Here is a 24,975-nt window from a genome sequence, read left to right as displayed (position 1 = left end):
ATGAAGGCTTTACGTAAAACGTCATTGTCATCTGTTTCCACATTTCAATAGATGATGGACAAGGAATTGCCCTATCCGTTGTTTCTGGAATGTCTTTGCAATCGTGTTGTTTCTAAAACGAAAGAATCGATTAGTGTATAGTTTTATGCAAAAGGGAAGAGTAACGATATTAATGATTATTATGTAAAGAGTTGTACTCCGCCTATCATGAAATGGAAAAAGAAGAAACATAGCCAATGCTTAGAAAAGAAGACAGATTTAACCTCGGGAAGTCAAATTTGACAATAATATTACTTTGCCCTTTCCTTGGCTTTGCCACAAAGTACGGAAGGGAAACTTGAAAGGACGAACGATTTACTTCAGTTTTAATAGGTGTATACAACTCCAAAACAACTTCATTTTCTACATCCGTATGAAGTCTTTGCTAGTTTATCAGTTATTGGGCACATGGGGGTTATACGTTGCAATACAATGGCTCTCATAATTATGTTTTGCCGCAGTCGTACGTAGTCTACGTACATGTCAATTTTTCAACGCAATGAATGATTTGATTCATCCTTAATGCTCGGGTACTGTTTTGAAAAAGTGAGCCTACGTTTTAATTCAAAATGAATCATTGGAAATTAATCACATTCTTTTGATTATACTTGTTTTGTTTTTTTAAATTTATCACACTATCAGAAGCACCACCAACTATTTCCTTCGATGAGTTCAACGGGGATGTCTTTCCTAAAGATAAGGAACTACCCTATAACGTGAACGCTGGTCATGGGGGCGCTGCAGCTATCCTGCTCCACACCCACCAACGTCAGTCCACCGCCCAAAGTCAGCTCAGTATGGTTCAATCCGGTTACAACTCGAATTCGTTTAAAACAAAGTTGATTTCGACATCAGGGGTAGGTATACCTGCAGCCAAGGATAATGGAGGCTCTGCAGCCTCTATCTCGAGTGATCTTCAAACGAATCACGACGGGGATCTGATCATGAAGATGAGAGATGGTAGACATAATGTGACTATGTTTTCCAATCAGGCAATCTTCACCCATGGAGGGCGCTTTCCGCAAAGGGAATCATCTCCAGAAGGTATCCTTGTGATAAGTCTCCAGGAGCTCGGATTTACTTCCATCGCGGATGCAAACGAGGATACGGCGTCTTTCTTGATTGGATGTAGTACATCCAGATCTGACGAGAACACACCTGTCGCTTGCTGCTATCAGGTAGACATTCGAAGGAGTGGGAATGACTGGAAGTTGGACGCTGTTCCTGGTGGAAAATGTGGGTCCAATGAGATGAAAAACAATTGGAAATTTGAAATAAACCAAGTTGGTGGTGTAAAGATCGAAGGCCCTCCAGATAGTCACTTCGTGTTTTTCTGCAACCGAAACTACTCTGGGGATGCAAACGATGGCTCGCCTTGTGGAAAGGTGTTTTTCGCTCAAACATACAACGGTGAGCACGCCACGACTCTTGTACCCAAGATCCGCACGCACTACGGCCGAGCAATGTTCTTACTCTGCTCCAGGTCGAATCCTGAGACTAACCTTGTCACGTCGGTGTTGTACTTCGTGGCACCGATGATGAACAAGGTGGGTGTGTATACCATCGCGAAAAGCACAGATGAACCCTCACTGGCATCTCCAAGGGCAAATGCATCACTGTGGTTGGTGAGTAAGAAGATTGGAAAGTTGGTGGTGAGACTGAAACCAGACCTTACCGGTCCCTGTCGGTACGCATTCATCTCAAATGCACCAGAAGACCTTGATGGCCTCGACAAGAGATGTCTTCAGAGCGATTGCATCGTGACCGGCGCTGATGCTCCGTTCCTAGGTCATCTTTCAGTCGATGAGGGTTTCCTGAACATCTGGATGGACAGACGGGTCGAAATCAAAGTCGAGTCGGGCGCCGATGCTGTCGAAGTCGTGCAGGAATCTGAGTTGGAGGAAAAGTCAGGACGGTTCATCTTCGAGAAAGACGTTTCAAGGGAAATCAAGGCTGGAAAAGGTGTAAAGGTCTTCAGGGCGAGCGTTGCCTTAAAAAACAAAGGTAAGACTAAGGTATTGTAGCATTTTGAAGTCTTTCCCTTGAATTTTTTTCCTTTGCTAACATTTCAAATGATTGATTGTCGAAGAAGATCCGTTTTGCCAAACACAAAACTAAATGCAAATTTAGTTATTTAAAATCATTTCTCTGAAAGTTTGATAAGCGCATCAAGTCCGTTAGGTGGCGGTGCTAGTTCATCAAGGAAACCGTACATTATTAAGAGAGATAGTAACACCTGCTTAATTTACAATTTAGTATTCACAAAATTCTTGTCGAGAGAAAGGTGTCCGTGGAATTGGCAGGTTCGCCATGTTTAGTCGTGACAGTGGTAAGATTTGAGTGAAGATAATACCGTGCGATCATTTTTACAAGCGTTCTGACAATGCATTCTTACGAAAATATTGCAGAGAGAAAAGGTGTGTCAGTGGAATTGGCGGGTTCGCCATGTCGAATCAGGACGCAGAAACCAGGTGTACACTTCGCCATCAACTTCGGGGGCCCATCCTACGAGAACGAAGATGGAGTCGTGTTTGATGACGGACGATCTGCGTTAGCTTCTATCTGCTCAGATACTGGTGAGAAAATCCATTGTGTGATAACATTTATTTATTTATTTCTGATATTTAGACAGGGTGACTCATTATCACCAACAATGGTGGTCTTCCATGAGGCCCTGTTAAACATAATTGCTCTGGGCTTTATTTCGCCAAAGGTATAGGGTAAGAGTAGGGGTTAAGTTTGCAATTGGGTTGTAGGTTAGGTCTAGAGATAAGGTTTGGATTAATAAAGTGTTCGGTCAAGGTTCGGAGTTATAGGAAATAATGGAACGTCAATTATGTGGCAAGAGCATGTGTCGTTCAGCCGTTCAAGTAGAGCCCGTAGTTGCTTATCGAAAACAATATCCTCTTACTTTCCAAACACTCCATGTATCATGTAAACCTCGATCAGTGCTTTTAAAGTTTATCTAGGCCTCGTATTGCAAAGAGTTGATATCAATCGCAACTTATTTGTGACTTATATCAATCGCAAGTATGTACATAAGAGATTGGAGAGTGCAAACTTAAGATTGATTGGAGGACGTACGATTGATTTGGACCAATCGCAACTCTTTATAAGACTGTGCCCTAGAATCTCATTTTTGTTGTTGTTACTGCAGATGGGTGTTACTACGGCTGCCACATTGATCCACTGAGGAACTATCACCAAGTGGTCGGAAACACAGGAGATGGACTGTTGCACACCACGTTCATTGGGAATCGACCAAGCCAGACTGATTCTGTAGCGTTCAAGGTAAGACTTGCTTTAATAGCCGGCTTACTTTGAATCATCGGGTCATCGCGTCGGGTCGGGTGGTCGCGTTAGGCGGTCTTTAAAAAAATCATTCGCTTTATTCACGAAATTTCGGGGATAGTGTATGTGAAATGACCCCTCCCTTCTGTAGGCGGTGTGGTAAAATCTACGAAAGGTCACATGATCTTCCGTCTTCGTTTCACGTAACGCAACCACACGACCAGACGCGATGACCAGAAGATTCGAAGTGAGCCCTTTTAACCTGTTAAATTTATGACAATGCCTCTATCACTTATTGATTTGACACGAAAGATAGTTTTAATACTGCAGGGTGAAAATCTGTCTACAAGGAAAAGCGAGGCAAACTTGTAGGGTATTGGCTATAAAATATTGATTTGTTTTTTTCTTCAAATATTACTCCTCTCGTTCCTACTCGTACTGAAATTTCTTTGACTAAATAGTATTAAGGGATATTAGACATATTTTCTCTCTAGCTATTCAGGAATTCATTTTGTTTAACTCTGAGCCAAATTATTGAGCAAATTTAACTACTTTATGACCATGTCAGAATGTACCCTTTAGCTTTTATTGTTAAATTGCATTGTGTAAAAGTGAAAAATATTTATTATTCATCCATTTCACAATCATTGATGCTATCTTCTCAATTTAAGATCCCAGTACCCGAAGGGAGGTTTATCGTAACACTGTTCACGATGTCTTCGGGTTTGAATGACGTCACAGCTCTAGTAAACGGAGAGGATGTGTCAACTCAGGTAATGCCCATTGCACATAATGCGTCATTTTCAATGCGCTATTGCCTGCGCTATTATTTGCGCTATTTAATGCGCTGATCGATCCTGTGGACGCAATTAATATTATCAAAAGGTTGTCTGCACTTTTCCTTTTTGCAATCATTTTGTGTACGATGACGTGACGCGTTAAAAACCTAGCCAATCATTGACACAGTCCTAACGTCAGGTAAATGACTCCTCTTGTGCAACAGAAAGACAAACGAGGAAACAAACATATTGCGTACTCTACATGTCTCCCTGTCTGATTGGCTCTAAAATGCTTTGTTTCTAGACAACTTACCGCCAACTTTGAAATACCAATTGTAGTAAAACCATAAACAAAATCGTAATTTAATATCAAGAAATTCAACTTGAAGTTTTGTTTAAAGAAAACTTAATTGTTAGTTCAGAAAACTAGGTATAACATGAATCATTAGTTCGTAAGCTTCAATATCTCATAACGACGATTCTTTCCACTGAGAATACGTCTTGCTCCACTTACCGCCTCTAAAACAGAAGGTTAATAAATGCCATTTTCCTTTGAAGAATTCCCAAAGCCAGACGATTAATTCCGATTTATTATTTTGTATAGTTCAGATTAGACATTGTAGTAATTTGACACTTAGTGTATCGCGAAATATTTCAATGATATTTGCAGTCAGATCTATCTGATCTGATCAATCTGTCACGTTGCCATTGCATTCCTATTCAATCTAGATTCAGGAGCAATTACGTCGTCAGGTCGATTCGATCCCGGGATGCACTGCGAAGAAAGTATCAATTCCCGTAACTGCATCTGGCAATAGTCTGGATATCTCCATAAAGCGTGGTAAGTCACTTATGAATGATACTAAATTCACCATTTTAAAATAAACTATAAAGCTATGATTGGGCTTGATGTTGGAATTTAATCATATCGATTTTTGCCAGGGGCACAACTTTGGAGACTCAGGGCCCCCAGACTCGCCCCCCCCAAAAAAAAACCTTTCTCAATCATGAATAAATATGACCAAGTCACATATAGAAAGTGAGTATATCACTTACATCGAAGATTAATCAGAAGAGAATAATATTCGAGATGACAAAAATGTGAATGGAAATACTTCATTACCGATCTTTATTCTGATCATTAACCATGGAATAAATATAAACTGTTAAAACATTCTGAAAGTGTTGAATTGCAAAATAATTAAAACTCTGATAATTTATTTTCAGTACTTTACAATGATTATAATATCGTGAACCTATTTCTCGCAACATTTTGTTTAGGTGGTGGTGTTCAACTCTCTGGTCTCCTCGTCCAAGACGAAGATTCAAATGGAACCCATCCCCGTAAGGACCAGCTAGAATTATCTGCGGACCAAAAGCAAGAGGTAGGACATAGATCATGTTTTCATCTACTGTCTTCTCTTTGAATTTTAAGACAAATAGACGTAGGATCTCATGGGGAAAATGACACCGTTCGGGTGTTTACCCAATAACAGGTGCTGCCAATCACCAGGAATAGCCTTCCATTTAGTGACCAACAGGCTTTATGTGATGCTCAGTATTTTCCCTATATGGTAAAATCTTTATCTGATATTTCACCTGGATATTTGTATCACGCGACTCTCTGAGAGACGAGTGAATATTTCTTGATTGGCCAAGGGTTAGCTGTGTGCAGACTTGTTCGCCCAATAACATTGTTTCCACCAGGTGTAGTGACAACGAATTATATGCGGACTGACGATCTCAAGGTTCGCGGTTCGAGTCCCGCACTGATGTCCCTTGGATAGACATTAATCTAAATTTGCCACTCTCCACCCAGATGTTAAATGGGTAACGGCAGGAAGGAATTATTGTAATGCTGCGAGCACTGAAAAAGTAGCAGAGATGAGATAATTCTTGGTGATTATGTGCGCTTTATACATACCCAATATCATCATTATTATTGCATGTTTCTTTTCACTTGCTTTTGTACAGATTGGTGATGATCTTGCCCCTCTCGGTCGTCACATTGCCGGATACGACCTCAAAAACCTCGCATGGTCGGGAGATATCCTTAGGATGAATAGGGTAGGAAGTTTAATTTAATTTCAATAATTTAATTTCTAGCAAATTCAATAACTTTATCTTTGGCTTCTCAGGTTGAAATTATTCCTCTATTAATGTCGTTATTTTGTATGCAAAATATTATATATTTTGAACTAGATGGTTGAAGGAATTTTTATAGTTTTCTTATTTTCCAAAAATTAAAATATCGTTATGAATTATTTAATTTCTCGATAACGGATGGAGGCACGACCATCTTTTCTAAATTCTAGAAATTTGTTTTTTCATTGTACTTTTATTTGTCAAACGTATGAAGCCATCATTTTTTACATCTGCTTATACTGTTTTTTTTTTTTGAGAAATATTGAAAAAAGACATTGTAGCCAGAGTGGAAAGTGATTTTTTAAAATTGGCTCTTGTAGGAAGAAAATAGTATTCTGAAGAAGGAAAAAGTAAGATGTAAAACTATCCACAATAATGTTAACATAATCCATACCTCACTATTAATCAAAAGTAACGTAATTCTGAATTGTTTTTTCCAGCAGGAAAGGGTACTGGAACAAGATTCAACTCAATGGCAATCACTGTACGGCGGGGATGGAGTTGAGGAAAGTAAGGAAGGTTTATCATTTGTCGTTTATCGTGATTATTCTTTTTTTTAATGTTATTTATCTGGCTGTTATACTCCTCGTTTTGAACCAAAGTTTTAATCTTTTGGTTGCAGAGTTCGTCCTATCCGTTATATTTTCATATTGCTATTGTGATACATTTTATTATACCCCTTTGTCCCTGGTTCTGCTTTAGGGCTGGTGTCGGTTGGTGAGAAGGGTGTAAAGGAATATCACTTGACCCTTGAAGATTTCTTCGATGGGGGTAGTCTGGACAAAGCTCCGCCTGTTCAGGCAAGTAGAAGAAAGTGTATTTGTTCATGTCTGTACCCCAATCATTGAGGCCCGTTTTTTCTCTTTGATGCATCTATAACTGTCACGTGAGAGACTTTTATTTATTTTTTATTATTGCTACGGACACACAAAATAAAGGGAAATAGAGCTTGTTAAATAAAGTTAAATTGTAACGTTTAATTTCCAATCATTTCTCCTGTTTCACACACTTTGTTTTGGTTTCAGTAATAATACAGTATGTAATTAAACTTATCTTTAACAAAATAATTCTGGATGGGTGGTTTCCCGTCTGACATCGACGCCGGTCACAGCTCGTGTCGTCCACTTGGCCCTGGCCTCCGCAGACAGCGTCTTTGCTCCACTTGGCCCCGGTAGTCGCCCCGGATTCTTGACCTCCGCAGACTGAGATACGATGGTGTGCGTCCCGATCCCAGACAAGAGCTAGCCCCCGACGAAAGATATGGAGAACCGGGTGGCAGTTGAGCTAGCCTCTCGTCCCGACGTGGAATTACCCTCAGATATTGTCTTTAATTGCCGACTTATAACATGACGTTAAGTCTATTATAGCTTAGGTGGTTCTCTCCGATTGCAGAAAATCCACCTCTTAATATACCCTACGGTTACTAAGTAAATTCTAAAAACATGACTACAAATATTTGGAGAGGAAATGATCTTACAAAGGAAAATACTTGTATTGAAAAGAGGCTTCCTAAATGTGTGCTAAACAACAGATAAAACATGTACACTGAATTAATGACTTCCCCAGGCCTATTCCTAGGGAACAATACATCTTGGCCTGAAAAGAAAACTTCTAACCTCAACATCTTCACCTGACCTTAACAAAGAACACTCCAGACCAGAGAGCGAAACAAATAAATTTCTTTCCTGACAATAACGTTGTGACCATACGCGTGTGTGGGTGTTGGGGCATTGGGGGAGTGTCATATGCCTGTCATCCAAGGCAGAATACATGAAAAAAGAAAGAGAGAGAGAGAGAGAGAGAGAAAGAAGGGGGTGGGGGGGGGGGTTGGCAAAAAAACGTAAAAAAGGTGATGATTTGAATCGCGTTTACCCCACCCCATCAAATGATGACCTTGTTCTCACATATTTTATCTGGTCCTTCATCATTGGTGCCCTCCCCCACTTCAATAGCTAGGCCTACGCTATGCCCTTTTCTATCATGGTTTTCTTATGTACTTGCCACCAGAAGTTGCTTCCATTGTCCCTTTCATCAATCATCTTTATGTTAAACAGTTCTCAATATCGCTACGGTCACCAGCCCTCTCTGGGGCCACATACAACATTACGTTTACACTCGAGGGATCGGACGGCTCTGTGGTGCAAGAGAAATGTACGAGCGGAACACTGGACAGGTCGGATAGTTGGTCAAAAGTCAAACTGACCGTGGAAGGATACACAGCTGGTGTAAGGAATGTGAAGATCAAGATCGAAGGTACGTATATATTACACTAAAGTCTACTGCCTAAATTTACTGATTGCCATAAGAAGCTGAAATCAACAACAACAACAAACTGGACTGTTTCCGTGTCGTTTGCCCATTCCAACTACCTGAGAAAATAACACGCTCTTACTCTAAAACGCAGTCTTTGTCTTTCATTCTTTCGATGAGTGCATCTTCGGGGGTCACGTGATCTGTGAGGGGTGTGTGTTAGGGAGGAGGACAAAGATGATTGCAGAATGACAAAAAAGGAAAGCGGACAGAATGTGGGCTAATATGACACTAGATACTTTATGTTCTGTCATAAATATATTTGTTATAAAAATGTTTGTGTATCGGGTTTGTTGAAAGATTGAACAACTACTAACGTTCAAGCACAGGTCGAGGTTGATCCTTGAAATAGAAAGAAAAAGGATGTCATGTATGACATATTATTAAGTTCTGAAGGAAAGATATTTGTTTCATTTAACGACATATACAGAAGGGGAACTGCAAGAAGGATATCAAAGGTAGATCAAATAGGTCTAAAATATATAGTTGTATTTTGCAAGGCGAAAGGTAATCTGACAATATGTGATGCTAGTTTCTTATATTTGAACATCAGTGACAGGTCAAGGGGTAGAGATCTCTGCTGCATCTTTGCGGCTGAAGTGTCGCCGACCACATAAGACTGGTCTCAAGGATACATTGTGTGATGTCAAGATCGTCAGAGACACCAAGATCTTGGCCAGCCTGATACGCAACGTGGTTCGGAAGTACGGACTTTCAACTTCGACTGATCGCTCGGAAAGTGAAAGTAATTCCTCTTGATTCTTCATTTTAAAATAATATATCTCTGACAAGGATATTATTGTTTCTTTGTGAACTTCTTATAAGCAATTTTAAGCTATTTCAGAAAGTTGCATATCTAAATGCTACAAGAAACTGCGACAAAATATCCACAGACGTTAAGATGTGAACATCTTTAATTACTTATTCATTTTAATTGATTGTTAACGTAGTCTCTCGTCTCATTCTCTTTGATCACCTTAGTTTGACTTCTTATCGAGAATCAAAATTTAATGTAAAATTCTGGTTCACATCTCAATAGCCTTTTTTGTACGCCCTTGGCTGTTTTTTGTTTTTGTTTTGCTAAAGACCGAGAGACATGAATAGTGCGCTCTTCTGTTCTGAACGTTTCTTTTTCAATCAGTCACTTTTGTCCTGCAATCGTTTCTTCTCTTAGATTGTCTTTTACTTATTCATCTTTCGAAGGCTCAGTTCCAATAGGAGAACCTCCAAAGCTGCTCCCCGCCACATCAAAGTCCGATGATGCCAAACCAAATGACGGCGTCACCGCTGATCACGACGGCACCAAGGACCTAGCCCGAACGAACCCGAGGAAGAAGCGGGAGATCAGAGTCTTCGTCTCCAGCACCTTCCTCGATTTTGCTGCCGAGAGGGAGATCCTCATCAAGAAGGTGTTCAACGAACTGAAGAAGATGTGCCTTGATCGAGGGGTGTTCTTTAGCTATGTGGACCTTCGGTGGGGCATCACGAATGATCAGAGCAACGATGGCCAGACCATCTCTATATGTCTCAGAGAGGTTTGTGTGGTCACATTTTCTTTTGGCATTTGTAGGTGTCGGGTATAAAGCATGAGCGCATGAAACGATCCATAAGACAAAATAAGACTACTAAATTTCATATTTGAACCCCCCGCTCCAAAAAGAAGAAATGTAATAAAGAATTATGATTAAAGACAATGAAAGAAAGAAAAATAACCTTTACTGTACGAATTATACACTCCTGAATTTTACTCAATCGTGGTTTTAAAGGTAAAGACCAGTTATGGTCATGCGATTGCATTGTGAGAGAAACGTTGTGGAATCGATCAGAAAGGTAGATCATCTAGCATATTATAAGTAGATCTATTAGTGTGTACTGCAATTAGGTTCTGGAATCATCAAAATGATAAGAAATATGGCCCAGTCTTCGTAAGGTTACAAGCACTGTACACAGAAAGATGTATATGGGACTATACGCACACGTGCGCGACACGTGCGTTTATCTCTCACAGACCATGTAGATAAACTAATTTACCAAATATATCAATTAGTAGGCGGTTCCCCGGCAAAATGTTATCATCATGTATTAGTGAAAACATATTCTTTCCCATGATTGGTAATAAGAGCTTCATTTTCATTTTTTGAAATTGGGGCGTTTCCAATACTGGTCTTTACCTTTAAAGTAACTCGGTAGAATGGATTAATGAATATTGATATTTAAATGATTTAAGTTTGTTTGAATCATCATTAAAATCGTGACTGCAAAGACATTCGAGAAATCAACACAAGGGTAACTCAATACCTTGTTGTATATCCTATAGAAATTCTGTTCGGATTATTTAGTGCCTCGTGGCAATGTTTGCACATTTAAATATGTGATGGAAAGAGCTTATGTTTTTGCCTTCGGTTGATTTTCGAGGTTTTTGCGTTCGTGTCTGATATGCATTTTGCTGATGACTTTCTTTGTAAAGATTCGATTCCGAGAAAACCATTATGGTTTATAAAAAGTATTTTTTTCGTATTTTTTAAATTGAAATTAGTCAGAAACATTTATATTTCTTGTGCATTTTGTTTAAATTCTCTGATGAAATTTCCCTGATTTCAGATCTACCGATCTCGTCCCTACTTTCTTTGTCTTTTTGGTGATCGTTTCGGCTGGAGTAAAAAGGAAGCCGAGGTCGATGGACTCCTCAAAAAATCCTACCACAATTTTTTTTGCTGATATCTTTCTCAAACAAGATTCGATTCTTAGAAACCATTATGGTGTATACAAATTTGTTTTCTTGTCGAAGTTTTCATATTTTGAAATTGAAATAAGCCACAAACATTCAGATTTCTTGTTGCATTTTGTTTAAATTATCTGATTAAATTTATCTGATTTCAGATCGACCGTTGTCGTCCCTACTTTCTTTGTCTTCTTGGTGATCGTTTCGGCTGGAGTCAAAAGGAAGGTGAGGTCGATGAACTCCTCAACAAATCCTACGACTACGCCATCGAGAACTTCAGTCATCTGAAGTGGATCGAGGAGTACAGATTTGATAGCAGTGTGACACAGGTAAATCATGCAAACATCGACATACTTTCTTTGTCAAGAATTGTAACTAAGCTGTTAAAATAAACATAAACATATTCCTTATGATTCTTTGATGGTACCAGACATGCTCCTATGGCATTTTCATGCGGCTTATTTCGTCCAAGATATCGGATGCTGTGTTAGTTTTAGCGGTAGGTTATGGGGTTGTTCAAGATCAAGCTTCTGAAAGGTTCTATTTTTCTAAACTTTGAACTCGTTTAGAAAAATATAAATTAGTTCATATACATGTATCCAGTTTTATGTCAACACGGTAATTTCGTAAAACGATGCATATCCATACGCAAGAAGACAAACATTATAAAAGCACACACTTCAAATAATCTTCTTCTCCTTTTGTGGAATTACAGGCCAACTTTTTGTCTGGTGTATATTCGTACCTTAACAGTTGTGCAGTTACATGTACAGTGCTGTGGAAGATATAATCTATCTAATATGCCAAATCTTAAATAAACGATGACCTTGTTATCCAATGAGACATGAAGTAAAAAGTGGAATATTTTTTTATAATATGCTTTGTTTTGCTGCATTCTAAACAGATTTTAATGCTATGTTATTTTTACAGCTCGAGGTCCTTCATTCTGCTCTTCGAGATAGGGAGAATGCATCGGATAAGACGTTCTTCTATTTCAGACAAGCAAAGGTAAAAAAGCTGTATGGTGGATAAACGTGTCAATTTTTGTCATATACATATTGTCTATTTAAACACACTGCCATTTATCGTCTAAAGCCTTTACCAAAGGAAAGGGCCTCTGAGCAAACGATATATCTCGAATTATTTGTTTTTGTTAATTTTTTTAAAAGCCAGTCAAGGTCAAGGATTAGGTTGTTTCATAATCTTTTGAGATACTTCCTAGATGAGGTGAAATCGACCCTTTGGGGTCGGCTATTAGGGCTACTGGGCTTAACCCGTCCGCTACCTTTAAACTGACTCTTATTGTCGAAAACCTCTTAGAAGATCAAGCATGTCACACACGAAGCATCATCTAAATGACGTAGGAAGGGCGTCAGTGTATGATGTGGTGTATGACTCACCATGTAAGATAAATATATTAAAAATAGTTAAAAGAGCCAGATTATAAGTGTAAGCATTTAGTTGATTGTTTGTGTGACGGGATACTTGCCTTCACGTGATCGTTTGTCAATTGACGCAGGTATTAGCGCAGTGGAAATGATACCTTACTTTCAACGAGCAGAAGTAACCTTACGGTGTACAATTTGATGTGCATAATAGAGTGACTAACCCTGGGCCCTGAAATAGTGGCATTTGATTGGCTGAGAGCAAATTTGTATTTCAATTTAGCATTTGTTATTGATAACAAGTTTTATGAAACAGGGCACTTGACAGTCACTCTATTATGCCTACCAAATTTGACCCCGTAATGTTACTTCTGCTCGTTGAAAGTAAGTTATCCTCATCACTGCGCTAATACCTTCGTCAAGCGTCAATCGATCCCGTGAAGGCAATTATCTCATACACAAACAATCAAATAAATGCTTAATAGAGTGACTGATCCTGGGCCCTCTTTCATAAAAGTTACTGAAATAGTGGCATTTGATTGGCTGAGAGCAAATTTATATTTCAAATTTAATTCAGCATTTGTTATTGATAACAAGTTTTATGAAACAAGGCAGTGAACAGGCTCTTGACCTTATACTTTACTTTATTATTTTCACTCCTTCAATACAGACAAAAGAGGAGCTTCTGAAGGAGAAAAGTCATGAGCCTGAATGGAAGATTGATCAGCAGAAAAGATTCCGCCAAACTTTGGAGGAATCGGGTCTGCCAGTCCGCCATTACGCTTTAGCTGATGAAGGCACAGACTTCATTCGAAAGGTAGGCATTTATCTTAAAAAAATTAAAATTTTGATATTTTAAATGAGGACGGATGAACTTCAAGTTTTTTAAACCTTTGTACGTTGGCTCAAATAAACTACTAACGTGCGAATAAGCTGTTTTTATGATTTCCCGATTTTAAAACATTGAAGAAGTTTATGGATGAATTACCATTCTTGCTGAGTGAAGTCTGTACTGCAATACTTACAATTATATGTACATCAATTTGTTATATAAAACTCATGATTCAGATGTCAGTCATGGATCATATTATCCACAAAATATTGGGCATAGATTTTTCATAAATAAAGCGTTGAAATCCTTTATGCTAACTAAGCCTACAGCGAACCTGAAATAATTTCTCTTCTTTGTGTATTTTAAACAGGATTTGGAGCGATGTATCAACCAGGAGTTCCCACTAGAATCAAAACTCACTCCACTCCAGCAAGAACGCGAAGCTCACTTGTCCTTTGCTGAAGTCCGCCGAAGAGTATACATCGGGCGGGCTGAGTACTTCACGAGAATCAACGACTACTTTGCCGGGGATCCGAAGTTACCGCTTACGGTTCTTGGTGAATCTGGAAGCGGGAAATCGGCGCTTGTCGCCAACTGGTGTGGCCGATTTGAGGATGAGCACCCGAATGATTTTATGTTCATGCATTTCATTGGTAGCTCTGCAGACAGTGCTTCGCATCTTAGATTACTAAGAAGGTATAAACTCAGAGACGTACCTTTCTTTTATGGGGGAGGGGGTCGAGGGGGGGGGGGACACGTTGCCCATTAGATGGCAACAAGAAAACAAAATAGGGAAATTAAACTAAGGGAAGGAGAAAACGAAAAGGAAGACAAAAAAAAGGTAGGAACTCCCACTTACGCTCCCCCAAGAGGTGGCCTTGTTAGGTTGGTTTTTATTCGACGTATAAGAACTTTGGGAGAGAGAGGGAGAGAAGAATTGGCTCTAATTATGATGATAATGATATATGATAATACTAATAATCATAATGATAATGATAAAAATAACAATAATTTTGTGAACCTAGGGTTCAATGCTTTTCTTCTTAAGGGCCCCTTTCAGTCTTTATACCTATCATTAACCTATCAATCGTCAGCCTACACCTGGGTGGAGAATGGCAAGCGTGAATTAATGTCATGCCAAAAAGATTCTACCCTTCCTCCTATGGATTGAGAGTCATGTGAATGAACCACTATACCAGGACACGTTGACAGAAAATAGTAGAACCCCTCTCACTGCCTAGTAGTTAACGTTATTTATTTTCTCGCTTCCCAGACTGTTTGAAGAGTTAAAGCAGCATTTCAACCTTGAACTGGGTATCCCAACATCTGACAAATCTCTCGCCCAAGACCTACCCAAGTGGTTAGCTCTTGCGGGGAGTTACGGGCGGCGAGTCCTCATTGTTCTTGATGCTTTGAATCAACTGGATTCCGGGGCAGGTGGAGAAGGTAATATTTCTTTGCTTCTTCTTCTTCTCTTCCTTTTTTCTTTCTTTCTTTCTTCCTAACCTAATTGTTATATTCGGTACTTTTCATCTGAAATACTGAGCATTCAAGATAGATAGCACGTTGGAACTCATGCTCATCTAGCAATCTAATTCCACCCATGTACCCATTAATATACCTTGCCCCAACCCTATGCCCTAATCTCAAACCCAATTGCAACTATGACAACTGTAACCATAACCCTTATCTTTCACGAACAAGCACCTGTAGGAAATATCATAGGAAAGAACATAAGATCATCATCACGATTACTTTAATACGTTGAGAGCCTCATTTCATATTAGCCGTTCTAAATAACATTATTATTGTGATTAACTGAAATATGTATATATATCCACTTTTTCATTGTTACAGGTGATGAACTTGAGTTGAAATGGCTGCCTCGTGAGCTCCCGCCAAACGTTCAAATGCTTCTTTCTACATTGCCCGGAAAGGTATGAAATCATTACGGAAAATGTGTTTATTTAAGTAGTTTAAGTAAAGTAATTGTCATTACAAAGAAATATGAATATTATTTCTTTGAGTTTATGGCTTTACGTATATAAAAGAATCTTTCTTCGTTCCCTTTTCACAACGTCTCTTTTCTACTTTTGTTTCGTAATGTTTTTTGTTATTATATTGTGTCGAGTATTATATCAGAAGGCACCTTTGTCATGAGCATTACTTCATGGCTTAATGTTCCTTTTCCGAATTGTTGGTAATACCGAAAATGAACATAGGGAAGAATGAACAGTATTCAATATTCGGAATTATGGACCTTCCGTTAAACGGACCTTTGGAATAACGAAGCCTCGGAATAATGAACCTTGAGAATAATGAAACTTTGGAGTGCCAACATTTTTGGAAGTGCGTATCTTTATTCATTTTTTGAACTTATGAATAACATTGCATGGGAAAATTGCGTTGTTGGGAATTATGAACATTAAAAAATGTACGGTAAGCCTTTTGGGAAACGAATCTTCAGAAGTAGTTCAAAATATCTCTCCCTGCTAATGTTGTCATTAATCAAGTCAGTAGGGACTTTTAGATTCGCACGAAGACAATGGGGATTCCTATGATCGACGTCCTTTTAATGCACTGCCTTGAATGAACGTCACACGTATCAGTCCACGCAAATCTAAAAGTCCCTATTATGACTATCACTACCATCCACAGGCTTTGGATGCCGTGAAGGCATTTAACTGGCCAGTCTTCCACGTTCAGCCATTAGACCAGGCAGAGAAAGGGGAGATAATACGATGCTACATGGAGCTCTATTCTAAGAGTCTGAATGCTGAACAAACAGATATGATTGTTAACGCTAAGCAAACATCTAACGCTCTCTACCTTAGAGCCTTGCTAGATGAGGTGAGTTTATATTTACTGTTTCCAATTTATTATTAAAAGAAAAGAAGAAATAAAAACAATTAACCGATCAAAGCATTTGCAGCATTGATACTATAGTATACCAGTCACTGGTTTCAATTACGGTTCTGCACATAACAGTGCCCTCTCTTCACTCCGCTAAATATATTCCAGCCACTCACATTTTTGAGAGCGTGCACATGCTAATCCAATTACATTCACTTTGAATTTCGGTTTAAGTCTCTTGTTTTCTGAGGCTTCGTGTATGAAAGTTGTATTTCATCAATGCCATTATGGCCGGAGGTTACTGTAGCTATTATATAGCTGAATCCAGAAAAAGAGGTCTTGTACAAGAATACATAAGAGAATTAAACCCGTTATGAAAGGCAGGAATATATACACGGAGTGTAAATTCTCGTGCCAGATTTGTATAAGTCTCTCCATTGGTACAGGGGTTCCACAACAAAGGATTAGGTCGGTTCTGTTGATAGTTGATTCATAAATGTTTGCTAAATATATAGTGAGATATCGTGGTCGAGTTGATAAGTCACTGAACTTTGGACTACAATGCTCGAGGTTCAAATCCCTGCCACAACAATGTTGTCCTTTGGAAATACATCAATCTCCATTTGCAATTATCCACTCGGAGAATCGGTGGACTACCCATTTTGTTAGTCATTACGTTCATAGAAATTGTATTTGTGACGATGGTCGAAAAATCCGTAGCACGTTCCAAAATTCGATAAAGGTGGGAAAATGTAGATCCAACTAAATACTTTGGCAAGATATTAATCTACATTTGCCACTTTCCACCCAGGTGTTTAATGGGTACCGGTAGGAAGGAATTTCTTGAATGCTGTTAGCGTCGAAATCGGCTACCTAGCAGAGCCGGGTAAAAGTTGGAGCGCCTTGGGCACCATGCATGGTGGATATGTGCGCTATATAATTACCCAAGTATCAAAACTATTTGTGTTTGTCCTAGGTTCGTGTGTATGGATCATTCTACGAGCTCACGGCAGCCATCAAGACCTACTTAGAAGCTCAGGATCCTGGACAACTATTTGTCAAGGTCTTAGAACGACTGGAGTCCGATTTCGAACGCGGAGAACACGGAAGGTAAATGGGGCTGTCCTTTAATATTTCCTTTATGTTTTTCCTTTCCTTTTTAAAGCCCCACTGCACTACGTACAGTACAGCTACTTGCGTCCTCTGTATAGCAAACAATGCATAATCGGTGACCATTGGTCCCACATAATCCTCTTTTTCTTATGTTAAGTGAGAGCTTAAAATAACCACCACCATTCAGCTGATTTGATGAGATAGTCACCTGTCAGTGACCTCGCTGGGTGGTCTAATCCCTTTTGGCCGAACTTATACAGACGGCATTTAAAGGATGAACAACTCATCATTTATTAGTAATGAAATTGCCAATTATTCGCATGCAGCCTCCACGGTTCATGGCAGAAATATCAAATACTACCTACGATACAGGTTTGTAAAGTTCTGTTTCTCGTCTATGTTTAGATTTGTGCGTTGTTTTCCTGAACGCTGTAACGAGCTTGGGATTCAAGAATTGCGTGAATACTTCGCGAGCCATTATGAATGACATCAATACTAGTATTCAGTTATTCAGTATACAATCTGTTTGTCAACTTATAACATAAACTACATTACATAGTTAGTTAACAATTAGGCATAGTGATATTTTATGAATATGAGCTCTGATTGTTTGGGTATGATTTTATGCAAATTCCTTCACTTTGCAGATTTCATGCTTTAAAACATCCTTAACTTGCAAACGGATGCTTTCGTTAACCTTTCCTTATCATAGACCTAACCTGGTTCGTGACACAACTTGCGCTATCTGGTGCAGTAGCAGGGGAATGAGTGAACAGGAACTTATATCATTTCTGCAGGTGAGAAATCCCAGGAAGAATAAACAGTTGGTTTAATTGTTTGCCATTTTAGACATTTTCTATGTGCACCATTATATAAAAAGAGGAAAACTGAATGGGAAAAACTGATTTTGAGTGAGGTAATACGTTTGTCAATAACTGTTTCAAACCCTTCTGGGGGTACATTGCCTGGCTGAACTAGGACTGATGGAAAGTCAGAACTTAATCTAGAAGTTGTTTTTGTCTTTTTATCTCCATGTTTCTTTTTGTCGTAGGTTCCATCCCGTGTTTGGTCGCCATTCTACCTCTCCCTCGAAGAAAACCTCGTCAATCGGAACGGCATCGTCAACTTCTTTCACGATCATCTACGCCAGGCCGTAGAGCGCAAGTACGTCTCGATCCCGGCAGATAAGAGGCGAGGCTTCCTCAAACTAGCCGAGTTCTTTGAGAAACAGGACATCAACGAAAGATATGTATGTATAACTAATTAACGATGCATTATTTCATCATGAAAGGGAATTAATTATTGTACCTGTAATTCACGAGACTAGCATGGCTATCATCAAGGCACCTGAGAGAGTAGGGTTTAGAAGTGTCAGATCAAATTTGCAGACAGGGCTGAACATTTCATCATAGCATATTCTTTTTAATCTCTCTAAATCGCTGACAGATGTTAAAACATATGTGATAAGGATTTGAAAAAGAATTGTATATACAAATCAGCATGAATTGATAAAAGAGTATCGAAGAAAAAAAGATAAAAATTAAAAGCTTTGAACTTTATCTTAACATTATTCTTAATATCCTTTTTATAAGTAAAAACTTGATCAAATCTTATTAACTGATAACCCTTCATAAAAAATATGAATAGAAAAAAAATTAAAAATTATATATAAATATTTCGGAGGAGGCTATGTCACTGTTCGATAATGAAATCGCGTGACCTTTAAGTGAATACTAAATAATAAAATAATTTCCCGATTCCTTACAGGTTTGATTTTATTTAATTTTATTCACCAATATAAACATATAAATAACTATATACATGATGAGAAATAACAGCACAGCTGGTTTACCGAGGGGTCGAGTTTACAATACAAAACATATGAGAGAAAATGATATATCACAAATTAAAAATCTTAACATATTGGTGTAATATAAAAACAACATCGTTAACCCAGTATCATGCCCCCACCCACCCAGGAGCAAAACCCCAAACCCCACCCACCCTATCATTTATCAATATTGAAATTCTTCTATTTAAAGGTGGAGGAGTTACCAACCTTGCTGATGGAGGTGAGTGACCTCTCAAGACTCAAGGCGGTGGTAATGATCCCCAAGGCCTTCCAACTTCTCATGAAGACATCAGAGGGTAAGGTGCGGCTCATCCAAGCATGGAGAATGGTAAGGGTTATTCCCGTTTGGTTTAATCTCCATTAAGTCTAGTACCTGTTTGGTCTATTGCCCATTTAAAATTTAAAAATTGTTTGATTTAAAATCACGAGTATTCTCTTCTTTATTTGCTAACGTCAAAATCTTACCATACCTCCAAATGGTTCTGATATCGAATATAAACTGTATCATAATTGATAACTACACGAAACTGAATAAAAAGCTTGCTATGAATTGTTTACAAACTGTATATTCATTGCATGAGCATTTTATTCATGATGAGGACCTCAGCTAGATCTGTGTTTATGTCGATCCCTCTTTTTTAAAAATATTTTACTATGTAAGATTGTTTGTGCTGAACGTTTGTATATGTATGACGATTTATATGGAAATTAAATGAATATCGAGGTAAATATATATGCCATTGATGAGCAAATCATGCACGATTTTATTATTATTCGTATAATCTCCATTTTCTTCTATTGTTTCAGTTCTGAATACATTATAAAATCAGTATACATCAAAACATACGTGGAGATAATATCTATGTATCAAATAATTAAAAAAAGACCTGGCCAGGGCTCCAAGATGAGCAAAGCTTGATGCGTTGTGAGCCCTGACAATTGATTATTCTCATCACTCTTATGTGGTGGCGGTTATTTCACCTGGCTGCTAAGAAAGCATAAATGCTTGTAAGTAAGCAACCAGACGGTCGACGGCTTTAGGTCCTCTCCGAGGGACCTGGTAATGATGATTAATGCCTTACCAATATATTTCTTTTTAGCTTGGCGGCTTTGAGCAAGCAGGCCAGGCATACTTGGAATACGTCAACCACTCTAATGCGTTCAAGGAGGTCAAGGAGAAGGAGTCCCTTCTAGCTTGTCTCACAGACTTCTTCACAGAGCTTGGTATCCTCAAAATTGCCAGGTAAGAAATGTATTAATTTGATCGCATAACAACTCTCTTGGTTATAAAATTCCAATAGAAATATTAAAAGTGTATGGAAAACTAGACGAAATTCAAAATAAATCTTGAAAACAGGTCGAAATAAGATTTTTTGAATTATTTAGCAGTTTATTTTATACTTGTTCGTTTACCGAGTTGACTTTGCAGGGGTTTACGACACTTACTCCTGGAAAAATTGCTCCTCTTCATTTTACCTGCACTAACCGAATTCTTGACTTCAACCCTAGACGAATCACTATACCTAACACCTACCCTAACACCTACCGTAAAGCCCTGTACCTTTGATGAAATAATACCCGGAGCAATAATTATTTTCGTCGGAGGCAATGTCGGGTCACCAAATAATGATCTAACAGATTTTATAGGCCTAAACTTTCCAAATCTCATCCATTTCTTCGTTATCAATGTGCTTATATCTACATGCAGGCAATTAAATGAGAGACTTTTGAGTACATTGGAGGACCTTCATGCTAGAAATGACGTGTGTCATGTGACACATCACGTGAGATATGAGACCAAGAGGACAAGTAGACATCGTGACGTCATTGAGGTGAGACTATTTCAAGAGAAATATTTAGATTTTGCGTCAAAGGAAGATAATTAATTAAGAAAATGCCATGTACTTCACGTCAGCATATCTAGCTTAAAAATTACGCATAATCATTGCCTTATAATTTACTTGCATCATAATATTATTGTGTAACCAGTTACGGCGATGAATCTTGTTATATAAAATAACCGTAGATTTCAATGAAGTCATCTTTCTTTATTGAAATTGTATGAAATTATTTTGTCTTCCACGTGATCCACAGTGTTCCACATAGCAGTAAATAATATTATAACACAGGTTGATCTGTTATGTAGTAGTTCACATGAACACATTTACATTAAATAAAACGCTACTACTTATATAGGCATACTCGGCTCGCCACCTTGTCACAGATTTGTTCCCTACCTTATATCACGATTTCCTTCCTAACTAAATGGCAGCTGTTCAAAGCATTAATGGAACAATGCATTTATATTGAGGGTTAACATATATTTCTATGAGTACATTTTTAACTATCATTCGTGTCAGAACTTGCTTGAGTTGGGTATCGTGTGTCAGAAGTTAGCAGACTACACTGCCGCCGCTGCCTACTTCGAGGACGCCCTCACAAGGCTTTCTCACCCTGACTCCGTTGACCAACGGCTCCAGATGGTCAAGGCGCTTACTGGTCTCGGGTAAGAGTATCAATCATTTGGAAAAATATTATTGAACACGAACCGCGTTTTCACTGATTTAACTATTGATTCATTTATTGATTGCCAAGTGTTAATACCATAAATATATATTGAATTATTGTAATTGTGAAACGATATAGATAAATGAAAATGATCTGGTCAGGAACGAAATTTAGTTCAATTTCACAATGAACCTGGGTTGTAAGGTTTGGGACGTTTTGTTAAAAAATGCCGACGATTTGCTTAGGACAAAGAGCTTGCTGTTTGCCACTCCATACTGGATTAACACTATGCACCTTTTATGGGGGGGGGGGGGGTAAACCTAAACCTAAACCTAAACCTAATAAGGTTAGGCAACTTTCGAGGAATAAGGGTTTCCTTGTACGTTAGAGCTTGTCGCTATTTGTAAGGCCGACTCAAGTCTCTATACTGTAATTGAAACCAGTCTCTTTCATCTTACAAAGCTAGCTACAATGGATCCTTTAATAATAATAATAATAATAATAATAATAATAATAATAATAATAATAATAATAATAATTCATAACATTTATTAGGCGCTTAATACGGGTGTTTCTAAGCGCACCATTGTCTGACTTAAAATTACCAACTGAAACTTATTCTAAACACAAAAAATATAAATCTGTTCTTTATTCAATAAATCATGCATATATAATAACAACAATACAAATGAGTTCAACCTTCTATGAGCCACATTGTTTTGCCGAGAGCAATTTTCAACAAATTCTCTCTGTATTCTTTGAAATTTGTTTCAAGATTTTTTCAAATATGCCATGTAATAATATGCTTAGTTTAAGGTTTCCTCTTTCTCTGTCTCTCTCCTCTTTGTTCCTGTATATATATATATATATATATATATATATCTCTCTCTATCTCTATCTCTCTATCTTTCTCGTTCTCTGTTTTTCTTTCAGCCAAGTGTATGGTGTGACATCACAACCCTTTGAAGCTCACCGGTTCTTCTTAAAGGCCATTGAGGTGTGCAACCAGGTTGTACCGGTGAACCATCACTATGTTGCAACCCTGAACGGACTGGTAAATCACTTTATTCCAACAAACGTTTTGAGTCATGTACTGTCAAAAGGTTCCGGATATCTTAGCAATCAGAAGAGAAAAAATGCTGGAAATGTTATGGAAAGGCAGGAAATGCGATACAAATCTCTTGAATTGGAGAATTAAAAAAATATGGGATTTCATCAACAATATGTGATATGTTTATAAAGCTGGAGCTAAACAGGGGTTTTACCACGGCATATCATAGCCTTAATAACTGTTCCACACAATTCGTCCCTATTTTCACGAAGTGACGGTGGTGAATGAAAATCGCATACAATTGCGTGCAGATTTTCCTCACTACCGTCACTTCGTGAAAATAGGAACAAATTTTAGATCCTTATGACAATTATGTTTTCCTAATACAAAATTTAACATAGGGCCCTGTTCAGATACATATTTTATGAAACTGTATATTTAATTATTAATACTTGAGTAAACGCTGCCTCCTTTACTATTTTGGATTGAACCTTACTAGACTGGAGAGTTATATCAGAAGCAAGGCAGAGCGACAGAGGCCTTGCAATATCATATTCTCGACATTGTAGAGACACAACGCACTGCGGGGCTGGGGAAACCAAGAGTGGCGACCATCTTGAATAACATTGGCTTGGCTCTGATGGAGCTAGATCCAACTATAGAGGACGCCCTACCATTTTTTGTTGAGGCCTTGGCGATACTCATTGATGCATATGGACCTGTACACGTCGACGTCGCATCTGTCAGGTATTTAGCATTCTCAAAGGCATTTTTGAAAGTATACTTTAGGTATATATCTGAAAGATGAAAAACGTGAAAAACAATGATACAGTCTATTTCGCTTTTTTTCTTTAAATGTTCATGCTCTTCTCTCTCTCTCTCTCTCTCTTTCATTATAACACAAATTCAAGTTGTAAGAGCACTATATGAGTGAAATTATTGAATTGTACGGGTTTCCCCATACCTATCTGAATAGTCTACAAATTTGTCTTCCAGTGTTATGTTACGGCAAAACAGTGTTTTGTATTTATTTTATCATACGGCAGTCTGCCTATTTCTTCTTTCACCTCTCTACACTTCATTAAAGAAAAATGAAATTGGAAGGTGGGAAAAGTCGCCCAAAAGATGTATATCAAAATAATTTCAGGCAAGCTTCATTCCTATGGATAGCAGAGAATATCGTCTTTCAATTGACACCATACAATCCGATGCTTTTGAAATACTTTTTTAGTTGGACTTTGGAAGCAAACCATCTATTTTAAGACTCGCTGTATATCTCAGATTCACATACTCATCTAATCTCTTGAATTGATCCCTTTTCTACATATCCCTCTCTGATTCTTTCTGGCACACATGCACTCACAAACTCACAAGCACACGCACATCCTATGTTGTCTTCCCCATTCTCATATTGTCTGGTAAAAAACAAAACAACAAATCGATTAGTTTAATCGTCCTACTTCATTTCCAGAATCAATCTCGCAGCTTACTCCTTCAATAATAAGCTGTACAAGTATTCACTCTACTCCTTGTTCTCTCTCTCTCTCTCTCTCTTTCTCTGCCTCTCCCTCTCTCTCTCTCTCTCTGTCTGCCTATCTCTCTCTCTCTCTCTGTCTGCCTATCTCTCTCTCTCTCTCTGTCTGCCTATCTCTCTCTCTCTCTATCTCTCTCTGTCACATTGATTTTTTGCTACTTGTTTTATTGCTGTTATTATGCAGAATCAACCTCGCAGCCTACTTCTTCAATGCTAAGCTGTACAAGTATTCCCTCTACCAGTACAAGAGAGCTTTCGAGGTCTTCAAGGTTTATCTCGGTCCCCTTCATCCGAAATCACAGGAGGCTCGGCAAGGCCAAAAAGAGCTGAGACCATTCACTTTGGTGCAATGAACATCTTTCCACGTTGACGTCAGAGACGTTGTTGCATTTAAATTGACAATGGGACGTTTTTATAAAGTTGTACCAGAGACGTTACAGTTATTCATTGAATGCACGTTTTGTTTTACCTCTGATGTTTTTCGAATGAATTTGAATTAATATCGGACAAACTGAAACAAGACAATACTATAAAAGGAGGCAGGCGCGTATGCAGGAGGGG

The 24,975-nt window shown here is 38.4% G+C and overlaps 1 protein-coding gene across 1 annotated transcript; it reads left to right on the top strand.

Moving 5' to 3' along the window:
• On the top strand, positions 1 to 24,975 carry LOC576310. The gene is made up of 30 exons (XM_030978703.1): positions 1 to 13; positions 682 to 2,043; positions 2,448 to 2,615; positions 3,197 to 3,330; positions 4,002 to 4,103; positions 4,839 to 4,950; positions 5,391 to 5,494; positions 6,084 to 6,176; positions 6,698 to 6,764; positions 6,957 to 7,054; positions 8,309 to 8,507; positions 9,118 to 9,309; positions 9,768 to 10,099; positions 11,445 to 11,615; positions 12,217 to 12,294; positions 13,342 to 13,488; positions 13,874 to 14,199; positions 14,777 to 14,949; positions 15,361 to 15,440; positions 16,162 to 16,353; positions 17,333 to 17,466; positions 18,182 to 18,266; positions 18,521 to 18,718; positions 19,512 to 19,649; positions 20,422 to 20,564; positions 21,030 to 21,153; positions 21,682 to 21,827; positions 22,763 to 22,883; positions 23,380 to 23,627; positions 24,599 to 24,975. The coding sequence occupies exons 1-30, from the start codon at positions 1 to 3 to the stop codon at positions 24,765 to 24,767; spliced, it is 5,649 nt and encodes a 1,882-aa protein (XP_030834563.1). The 3' UTR covers positions 24,768 to 24,975.

This window comes from Strongylocentrotus purpuratus, unplaced genomic scaffold (assembly GCF_000002235.5).
Source record: "Strongylocentrotus purpuratus isolate Spur 01 unplaced genomic scaffold, Spur_5.0 spur5_scaffold_1, whole genome shotgun sequence".
NCBI classification, from domain to species: domain Eukaryota; kingdom Metazoa; phylum Echinodermata; class Echinoidea; order Camarodonta; family Strongylocentrotidae; genus Strongylocentrotus; species Strongylocentrotus purpuratus.
This window is presented reverse-complemented; position numbering and strand designations above follow the sequence as displayed.